This window comes from Misgurnus anguillicaudatus, chromosome 8 (assembly GCF_027580225.2).
Source record: "Misgurnus anguillicaudatus chromosome 8, ASM2758022v2, whole genome shotgun sequence".
Lineage (NCBI taxonomy): Eukaryota > Metazoa > Chordata > Actinopteri > Cypriniformes > Cobitidae > Misgurnus > Misgurnus anguillicaudatus.
The window spans coordinates 22,153,604-22,164,818 of NC_073344.2; the positions used below are offsets into that span (position 1 = coordinate 22,153,604).

Sequence of the window (11,215 nt, forward strand, 5' to 3'; positions counted from 1 at the left end):
ATTTCTGTCGTCCTCCTAAAATTACACACTGCACCTTTAAAAAAACATTTTTAAAATGTATAAACTTTTTAAGACAGACCTACTCTGAGCGCAGAGGATATACAATAAAAAGCCTCAAGTTAAGATTATCAACTTTATCTTAAAAATCATGTTAGTCCAATTCTCAAGGTCCTCCTTGCCCAAATTCCAACAACTTCCAAGTTGTGTGACATAACTGAATCAATCTATAGTCATTCCTGGGTTCCATAGTTTTTCCTGGGTTATGTTAGAGATAATCAGTCCTTCCAGAAAAACGTGGAGTTTTTTTGTGATTGTTGCGGGCAAAAATCCTAGATTTTGCGGCACGTTTTCTTAAAAAATGCGATGGAATATGCAGGATATTTATGCAATTTATGCGATGGAATTGTGGGAATTTGCGAAAATTGCGGGAACTTGCAAAAACTGCAATGATGTTCACGTCACATAATCACGTCACTTAAATGCAACATTTTTCAACTTTCTGCTAATATATATGTGACTTTTTGCTACGAAAATGCGGAGATTATGAAATCATGCAAGCATATTTTGTGCGCGGAAATATGTAATTAATGCGGTCGTATTTGGAAAAAATGCAGCCCCGCATAAATATGCGGACTTTGGCTGATTATGCAATATATCGCGCGATCGCACAATCGCGTTTTTCTGGAGGGACTGGATAATGTATGGTTGTTATCGCAGAAATATCGCTTATTTCGCAATAACAACCGACTGCCAGTACATTATCATGCTTATTACACATGTATTTACCTAATAAGTAAGGTAAGGAACAATAAATATTGATTTGAAATATTTGATTTGCTCAGTTTTAATAAATGCAGACCTTCCGCGAGGAAAACCCGCTTACTTTCGGTTTTAAGATAAGACAAGAGGTTCAAATGTGACGAATACACTATTTGGTTTAATAATTTGTAAATATAATGTTATATACTGTATGTTTTTAGATTTCTTTTTTGTGTTATATTAAACTGTACCAATCAGAATCAAGCATTCCAGCGAGCCGTGTAATACGTCTTTATAAACTTTGCCAATGTTTTGTGCCTTATTTTTTGCCAAAACTACTTAAATTATTCTCAAAGCTGAGCTTTAGTTTATACTTTAAAGAGCACCTATTTCATTGCTAAAAACAACATTATTTTGTATATCTGGTAATACAATGTGTTTGCGTGGTTTATGGTTAAAAAAACACATTATTTTCCACATACCATACATTTTTATAGCTCCAGATTTCACTCTCTTGCTGAAATGCACAGATTTTGAAAAGCTGTGTCCCTGATTGGCCAGCTAATCTGTACGTTGTGATTGGCCTGAACACCTCTGACGTCAGCCGGAAATGTGATGCTCCTTACCATGTTTGAAAGATTCGCTTACCTTACAGGCTGTGAGTCTAAAGCGAGAGGAATTATGATAATGTCGGTCTTGTCTATGTCACCAATTCCAGGAAGTAAACTGTTGCCTACAATTCTTATGTTTGTTGTAGTACAAGAAAAGAGATTTCAGTTGGAGACGATAACTCGTGTCATCGTTTACTTTGGGTTTGTACCTTTTGCATATTGTTAACATGTACTAATACACACTTACACACCAAAGGAAATGTAAAAATGTGAATCGGACAATAGGTGCTCTTTAACCGCACAAATGCAACATGCATATGAGATATTTTAATACAACTTTTAAAGGTGCAGTGTGTAAATTTTAGCCTCATCTAGTGGTGAACGGCTCAGTCCACTGCTTACCCCGCTTTGGAAACACATAGAGAAGCTACGGTAACTGCCACCGGACTAACATGTCATCGTCGGAGACAACTTAGTAAAAAAAGTGTGTCCGTTAAGGGCTTCTGTAGAAACATGGCGGCACAAAATGGCGACTTCCATGTAGGGGGACCCTCTGTGTATGTAGATAAAACATCTAATCTAAGGTAATCAACACATAACGGTTCATTATGAAAGGTCTTTATACACCCCTGATAATATAGTTTTGTATATTATTTTGCATTTCTGTCAAGAGATCCTTCTAAAAATTACACACTGCACCTTTAAGTACCTTGTGTTAATGTTGTTATTGGCTCTGATTGTGTCACTGTTTTTTGCTAAACGCACAATGACTTTGTAAATACAAAAAACATATTGTGCTACGCCTGGATTGGACACAGTGTTAGTCTTATTAAACATAATTACAGAACAAAGATGAGAACACGACTGTCTGTTAAAAAGTGAATTATAGTCAGTAATGACTCGTTTTTTAAAAGATCTATGATTCTGCATAGCACGGTTCACTGATCTCGACACATTTGTTTCTCTTTGAGACTCCTCTGACGAAACATCACGTTGATGGGAAATCTATTCATTTTCAATGAAATATCAGAACAATAGGTAGTTTGTGAACAGGACATGAACACAAGACCCCCTTGAACAGTCTTATAATCAGTCATTATTAATGCCTTCTCTCCGGATTCGTCCAAAAAGCATTAATATCATGCAGGAGTTTGTTTTTTCCACAAGATAATTTTGTTGCTATATTTCTGGCCACAAATGTCCTGGGGTTTGAGCGTTGAGTAATGGGTGTTATTATAAAACCAGTGACGCTGACAAGTTCATTTTTTACACGGAGTTCAGCATTTTTTTCTTCTTTCTGTAAGAAATCATAAATGATGCCATAGCATCTCAGAAAACATCAAAAATATGCCCATAATTCGGTTTTGAATTGTGAATTATTAGTCTCTTGTAATCGCTTAAAATTCAGTAAAGGTGTTACACTAAAGTACATGCAAAATGTGTTTGCATGTGTTCTGGTAATCTTCGTTCATTAGCATATTCATTAGTGCGATTTGCATTTATTAAGTTGATTTATGCAAGTACGTATCAGCATAAATAGGTGATATGATCATATAGGTCAGAGTTTGCACGTTTATATTGATTTACGATAGTCGTTTGGTATTAAAACAATTACTTTTTGTGCACTTTTATATATTGCATATGATAGTGTTTCATTTTTACTGAAGATTATATTAAATATGCATGCAAAGTGCTTCTATAGGTCTCGATCCAACTGCAACAATTACAGATTGTTAAATCTATAAATAAACAGCACAGCCCGCTACAACATAATTATAAAAAACAATTTATCCCATGCACACATTCCTAACTATTATATAATACATGAGATATTTGAGATGACTGATAATGTGAATATGAGGCAGGTGCTATAATGGTGCAGGTGAAATATATAATTTTACTGTGCAAATGTGTGTGTGTGAATCTGCACAAATATCGAATGAATATCTCTGGCTAGACGCAATTGTTTCAGAGAGTATTCTGTAATCAGACCGAGGGAATAGAGTCCGTGTGTCTGCGTAAGACGGAAGCTATGCAAAAGGTTTTTGAAAGAAAAGGCGAATGAGAAAAGGATGGAAACAATTGCTATGCAAATACATGACAATCTTTAGGCAGTTGCATGCATGCACTTGGGAAATTATGCAAAAACACTTTGCATGTAGCGCACCAGAAGTCAGGACGTTTCTAATGAACGATAAATTAGCACCGTGATGTCTGCTGATGGATTTGAGGCACGAAATTAACCTCCGATCAGACGCTGCGTGAAACAAGAGCCGTGCTTGAAGGAAGTCACAGCTCTTTTAGCATTTCAATTCAACTCTGTAAACGAAAGCTTTCATTAATGAAGACGTCAAAGATTAGGATGGCATCTAATAAGTGTTTGGGTGCATTTACATTATTTCAGAACAGGTTTTAGATGGGCAGGTTAGCATGGCTTTTACATCTCAAACAGAAATATTTCCTTCAGTTTTTTTAGGTTAAATGCACCAGGGCATGAATGACCAAAATAATAAAACGAATAAATGCTACAAAATGTTGTGCTTAAAAATAAAGGTGCGATGAAGGGTTCTTCACACCATAGAGGAACCATTTTGGTTTCCCAAAATGACCATTCAAAGGTTACCTTTTTTGTTTTCTGGTTCTGTGGATGTTAAAGGTCCTTTATGGAACCATCTAGGCCAAAGTAAACCTTAAAAAAGTGCATTGGTTAGTGTCTTCCTCAAGGCCTGAAGAAGATCCTAAAAGCATAAAGATTTTGCCTGCAGGGGGCTTGAACCTTAACCCATCAATTGACCTTTACCCATCCAGCAACATCACCCCTGACCTCCAACCCTGAACTTTAAAATCCAGACATACGCATGGACTCACCGGCATCGTCTTCATCAAAGGAGTTCATGCAGGGAAAGTAGATGGCCAGGGCCTCGAAGGAAGCGGATAGGCTGATCCGACTCTGCGAACGCTCCATGTACAGGCCCGGCGTCGGCGCCGTGTCCGCCGGCTTGGGCAGGCGCGACTGGGCATTCTTCACGCGGAGCACGGCGCGCGGCGTCTTGGCTAACTTCCACCGGCCCCTTCGCCAGCCACGAACAAGAAAGAAAAATCGAAAACGTCTCCTCCGAAGTCCCTGTGGACCTGGCTTACTTTGAATCCCCAAGTTCCTCAGTCAAGACGATGTCCAGACTTCTCAGACAGATCTTGTTTTGGTATCTGCAAAGTCTCTTTGCTTTCAATCCAGCCTGCAGGAGAGGAAGGTGATTTAAGATGACAAGAGTCTCATCTCAGAAGCTGGTTTCTGGATTTGGTTCAGAGAACATAATCTGTTGCTTTTCCCTCTCTGATCCCTCACCAGGCTGTGCATGGATGGATGGATGGAGGTTTAGAGAGCATATAATGGAGCGTGTGTGAGAGAGAGACGGGAGTGAAAATGGAGAAAGAGGAAATGGGAGTGAAAAGAGACGGAGAGAGAGAGAGAGAAAGAGAGACAGGAAAAAGGTTTCCACTATTCTAGCAGTCTGAGGCAGATTCACTTCATTCAGCGTTCAGCTCTTTGTGGAGACAAAAAGGGGGAGGAGACACCAAGGAGCTGTTGCTTGGATTCAGGATAATGGCCAATCACGGTGCGGATGTCAGGATGAGGGTGTGACCACAGTCTACTGGCACAATAGCTGTGTGAGAGCATCTTTCATCTCTTCACGGACAACCACAATCTCTCTCTCTCTCTCTCTCTCTCTCTCTCTCTCTCTCTCTCTCTCTCTCTCTCTCTGCCTCTATGGACATCTTGATGATTCATTCATTCAGATATTTTTGGATTGTATAATACACTATTATTTTTGTACTCAACATAGATTTGTAAAATTTAAACAACCCTACAACACGTTGGAGTACAGTTGTTTGGCAAACAAACTGACCTAAAATATTAAAGGATTACTCCACTTTCATTAAAAATAATAGTTTACTCACCTCCATGTCATCCAAGATGTTTATGTCTTTCTTTGTTCAGTCGAAAAAATAAGATTTTTGAGGAAAACATTTAAAGATTTTTCTTCATGGACTTTAGTGGACCTCAAGTCCTGGTGTTTGTAATGTCACCCATAGGTTTGTAAAGAGCTTTTTAAAGCCAACAGTGGGCGGGGCCTGCCGACGCCATCTTGGCCACCACGCGTCACCGCGAATCACTCGCGGATAACCGAAAATTGTTAAAAAGCTGGGGCGTGGGTGAAGCTGAGGTAGCCTGGCTCCGCCCTCCTACGTGCTTCCGCTTAATTTTCATTTCGCTTCAGTACTACGTCTGGGACTGCTGTGTAGAGCAGTGGTTCTCAAACTTTTCCAGCGTGCGGCCCCCCTCGTGTACAGGGCATTCCTTCGCCGCCCCCACAAAGAAAATTTATGACAATTTTGTTTTAAAACGTAATTAGACAAAACATATTACAGTATACAAAGTAGTGCTGTTGGTTAGTAGCCTTATTTATTAAGGTTTAATTAGACAGAGTTCATGATAAATTAATGTATTTTATAAAATGTCATAAAGCTGGGGCCCCCCTGGCACCATCTCGCGGCCCCCCTGGGGGCCCCGGCCCCCAGTTTGAGAACCACTGGTGTAGAGTTTCGTTTTCTCCTGCCAAAAATCTGCAGGTCCAATCAGCGAACAGAGGGGGGTGGCTAAGAATGATGACATTGAGGTCGTGCATCAGTTTGAGTTGTAGTTCAGTAATAGCAGCGGAGAAAGACGAGAGAAAAGCTATTCGGTCCGTTGTTGCAAAACTGCCGAATATACAGAAGTTAAAGCCGGAGCAAGAACCAGGTTTGCTAAGTTTTGTTGGTCTGATTATTCGTACTTGTTGTTTATGGCCGGTTTCAGCGCATGATATACGTCACGACCACACGTTAGCGATCGCCTATGGCAAATCCTGAGTGACTCTGGGCAGATCCAATAGTTTTAAACGTACTTACTAACGGAAGTAACGCTTTGCAATGGAGCGTGGCCAGACTCTCTGTACAAATGAAATGAATGTACGAGAGTCTGGTTGGACCAGGCTAAAGCTGAGGTGGCTGGTTGCTGAAACCACGCCCGCCTAGCTTGAATCTAGTGACAGCAGTGGCAGTTCACTCTGCATAGCCTGACGTGCACCTCGCCAAATTTTTAACAGCGCATCAGTTCTACGCAGACCGCAAGCGCCGTGATTGGTCCCCTAGAACCCCTCCAGTCAGGTAAAAAAAACTGCGTCATAGGTATTTCCGTTTGTGACGGTGAGAACAAAGATGGGTCAACTTGAGGAGTGATTTAACTCAAACTGCAACATTAGTCGCTGCTTACTTACTTCCATCAGTGCTGGTCTTCTCAAAACATACACAACAAGTTGCTTTTTTTGGGTTAAACTTGCCAAGCTGCTTCTTCATTGACGGTCGCGCTGCTAGTGTCGTAACACGCGTGTATACTGCAAAAGTATACAGTGGCAAGAAAAAGTATGTGAACCTCTAGGAATAAACTGGTTTTCTACTGTGATTTGCCATAAAATGTGATCTGATCCTGATAAGGTGACAACACACAAATAATTCCAGTTTCTGAATCAGACCTGCGCATTGTTCAGAAGCAATTTTTGCTCATTCCCCTTTACAAAGTTTACCGCTTTAACTCAGACACATTTGTAGGATGTTTGGTGTGAACCGCCCTCTTGAGGTCATTCCACAGGTTAAAGGAATAGTCTACTCATTTTAAATATTAAAATATGTTATTACCTTAACTAAGAACTGTTGATACATCTATCATCTGTGTGCGTGCACGTAAGCGCTGGAGCGCGCTGCAACGCTTCGATAGCATTTAGCTTAGCCCCATTCATTGGTGGTACAAAATAAAACATATCGCTTTTCTAAGCGGATTTAAAAGAGGAACTATATTTTATGGCGTAATAGCACTTTTGGGAGTACTTCGACTCGCCTGAAAAGTCCGCTCCCCTTCTCACTCTCATAATGGGAGAGGGAGGGTGTTACTGCACCGAGTCGAAGTACTCCCAAAAGTGCTATTACGCCATAAAATATAGTCCCTCTTTTAAATCCGCTTAGAAAAGCGCAACGTTTTATTTTGTACCACCAAACTTGCTCGTATAACTACTCGTCTTAAATAGGAAAAACGTTGATGTGTTTGGTCACTTCTAACTTTATCTCTAAATGGTACCATTGAATGAATGGGGCTAAGCTAAATGCTATCGAAGCGTCGCAGCGCGCTTCAGCGCTTACGTGCACGCACACAGATGATAGAGGGATGTATCAACAATTCTTAGTTAAGGTAATAACATATTTTAATATTGAAAATGAGTAGACTATTCCTTTAAGGTCTTGGCTTTGACTAGGCCACTCCAAATGGCGCATTTTGTTTTTCTTAAGCCAGTCTATAGTGGATTTACTACAATGCTTAAGATCATTGTCCTGTTGCATAAACTAACTTCTACTGAGCTTCAACTGGTAGACAGCCACCCTGACATTATCCTGTAGGATATTTTTGTTTAACTTAATAATTCATTTTACCCTCGATGATGGCAAGTGGTCCAGGCCATGAGGCAGCAAAGCAAGCCCAAATCATGATGTTCCCTCCAACATACTTCACTGTTGGGATGATGTTTTGATGTTGGTAAGCTGTGCCCATTTTGAGCCATAAAATTTTTCCCAAAAAATTCAACTTTTGTTTCATCAAACCATAAAATATTTTCCCAGTAGCACTGGGGTTTGCCAAGGTGCTCTTTTGCAAACTTCAGGCTCACAGCAATGTTTTTTGGGAGAGCAGCGGCTTCCTCCGTGGTGTACTGTCATAGACACCGTGCCTTTCCAAAGACTTGGGTATGGTAGACTCATGAACAGAGCTGTGTGCCCGATCCAATGATGTCTTCAAGCCTTTAGCTGTTACTCGTGGGTTCTTCTTTACTTCATTGAGTATTCTGCATGGTGTCTTAGGAGTCATCTTGACTGTGTGCCCATTTCTAGGAAGGGTAGCTACAGTATTTAACTGTCTCCCTTTATAGACAATTTGTCTAAGTGTAGACTGATGGAGGGTCTAAACATTTTGAGATTGTTTTGTATCCCTTTTCAGCCTTATGGAGCCTAAAGGGCACTGATGTATTTTAAGATATGTCAGTGCAAATTGTTTTCAGTTTGGACAGCTCTTACATTTATTTTAGTCTAGGACTATTCTAATCCCTGTCCGGGAAACCGCCCCAATATGAATATGGTAGTTATTTCTTAATCAATGGACAGTAAGTACCATCTAATCATCCCTGTTCTAGGGTATTGCCAAAAAATAATATTATTGTAACATTTATTATTTACATAATAACAAAACTACTTGATCGGATGACACAAGCAAGCATTGACATGTTTGTGTGTGTATGTGTGAGTAGCTGTGTAGTCTTGTTTACTTCATGGTAGCCAGTGGCAGTTGTGTTGATCATTTCATTGCTTCTTTGACCCTTAACAAGTTGATTTATCTACCGACAGGACCCTAGAGAAGGGACATGTTTCGAGCTGAAGTGCCAGACACCAATGAAACCTGTCAGGTGTTGAGAATAAAGGTTTGTGTGGGTGACAACAAGGAAATAAGACAAAGAGAGTCAAATCTGAACTTGACTGAGCCTTCTAGAAACAAGCAACATGTACTCGTAACAGTTGACACCCCTTCTGTTTGAAGCCTGTGCCATGAATCCATAATCATCCAATGATATTCCTGTATAGTAATATAAATGATAATCCGTATTACTGTATAGCTCAATTGTAGAGCATTGTGTTAGCAGAGCAAATAGGGCAAATTTGGAATCTGATTTTTTCCTGACTGTCATTTAGAAATAGATCAAAAAATATGATCTTAATCTGAATTTTTTTGTTGTTGTTGTTGTTGTTGCATTGATTAAAGAAAACGGAAAGCGAAAAAATTAAATAACGGTTTTTCAAATGTGTTTATAAATGGAAATCGTATTTCTCAATTTTGTAGCAGGAAATCTTGCAATCTTTGTTGATTTTTAACTATCGCTTTACTGTCAGTAGTCAATCCTGCAAATGCAGGTGCCGCATTTTGACCCGGTAAAATATAAAATGTATAAACACATTTGAAAAAAATTATAACTGGTAGTTTTTCGCTTTCCGTTTTCTTTAATTAATGCAAAAAAACAACTGAAAACACATTGTTTTCTGTGTTTTTTGTTCTTCTATGTACTCTTTTATTGTTCATGGGCAATAAATATGCTTTCTCAATTAAATCTATGCTTTGTTATTTATAGACACCACATTAAAAGATATGAAAGCAATTTAAACCACCAAAATTTCACAAAAATAAGAAGATACTTTTAAACATTTTGTACAGCTTTAAACCAAACATTGGGTAGTTTCAACCCAACAAAAAGTTAGTTCTACACAACAGACGGGTTAAAAATCATCCCAATGAATAAAAATAACCCAGCGTTGGGTTGATCCATCTTTAACCCAACTTTGGGTTACAAAACAACCCAAATTGTGTTCATTTTAACCCAACTTTTTTTGGGAGTATTTCTAAATGACAGTCAGGAAACCTGATTCCCAATTTTGGTTTTCCGATTTTTTTTAAATGAAAATCCTTTGGCCGCCAAGTACATTGACCAAATGTATACCTTTTAATGCGTTTGGATAACAACGTCTGCCAAATGCATAAATGACATTTAAAATAAGCGGAAGACAAATTATAGAGCCAGGTTATTATTTAAAATAACCCTAAATGTGTTTGGCTGAAGAAAAAAGGTCATACACCTATGATGGCATTAACATGAATAAAGTATGGCCCAATTTTCCGTGAAGTAAATGGAGTGAATTGTAAATTTCATGTTGACCTGTAGGGCAGCTGCCTGTATAGAGGATTTAATACGTGGCTTATGTTTCAGTTGCTACCGTGTAGTTGCACATGTTGTGTAAATACTGTAATACTCATGAAATGATAATGTCATGAAATATGATGTTTTCTTTTATTCGCTTCTCCAGCTGAAGCCTGGCCGAGCAGCCCATGTAGACGCAACAGCTTTTCCTGCGGCGAGAGCGGACATTGTGGGATTAGAGACATAACAGCAGGTGACACAACAGCAGATCAGTGGCTTTCTGCACAAACGTATCCTCCACCGAGTAACACAAAGGAAATGGAAATAAGCATTTTCTTTCGATTCTTTATAAAATCCTGAAAATAAATAAATGCTAAAACATACAAAAGCAAATCGATAAAGAGTCAGGCTGCAGTGAAGCAAACATTTGAAGAAGCTGTTGTGCGTCCATGCAGGATTACGTGACTGTCTGAGATACATTCAAAGGCGTGTTAAAAATGCGCTTATCTACGTTCTGCATCGAAATTCATGATAACATGATTAACTCATTCTCCGCCATTGACAAGATATCTCATCAATTAAGAGAAAACGCTTCCCTGCCAAGACGAGTATTTCCGGCTTTCGGCAATAACGCTTTTATCCACTATTACCTTCCGCAACATTTTAAAACCGGAAGTATTGCCCTATGGCAAGCTGCTGCATGTCCATGTCTGTTTTAAAGATCGCTCTGAATGGGATCTCTATGAAAAGTCCGTTACAAAAATAGAATTCTCTCTGCTTTTTGCTCAAAATGTGGTGTTTTTGCAGAAACCTACCCATATTCAAAAGCTGGTTACAAAAGGAACTACTGAAGGTAGGATGAAACTTTTTTTGTTTGAAAGCAGAGGGTCTGTTCTTTCATTTGGAGAGTCTGTTCTTTCATTTGGTATATTGTAAGTTTATATATTTGAAGAAGAACATTTTCTGGAAGGCATTAAACTTTTGTGAAAATCATGAAAACGCTGGCGCTGGCTGGCAACT

At 39.2% G+C, this 11,215-nt stretch overlaps 1 protein-coding gene and 1 long non-coding RNA gene across 2 annotated transcripts in view; one reads left to right on the top strand and one right to left on the bottom strand.

Moving 5' to 3' along the window:
* rims4 (regulating synaptic membrane exocytosis 4) overlaps positions 1 to 4,952 on the bottom strand; it is a 40,852-nt gene extending 35,900 nt beyond the window's left edge. The window contains exon 1 of the mRNA XM_055214131.2: positions 4,239 to 4,952. Coding sequence (XP_055070106.1) covers positions 4,239 to 4,335 — 97 coding nt within the window. The 5' untranslated portion in view covers positions 4,336 to 4,952. The remainder of the gene's footprint in view (positions 1 to 4,238) is intronic.
* LOC129451085 (uncharacterized) overlaps positions 1 to 10,545 on the top strand; it is a 42,595-nt gene extending 32,050 nt beyond the window's left edge. The window contains exons 4-5 of the long non-coding RNA XR_012370775.1: positions 8,856 to 8,929; positions 10,362 to 10,545. This is a non-coding gene — a long non-coding RNA (uncharacterized lncRNA). The remainder of the gene's footprint in view (positions 1 to 8,855; positions 8,930 to 10,361) is intronic.
* The last annotated feature ends 670 nt before the right edge of the window (positions 10,546 to 11,215 follow it).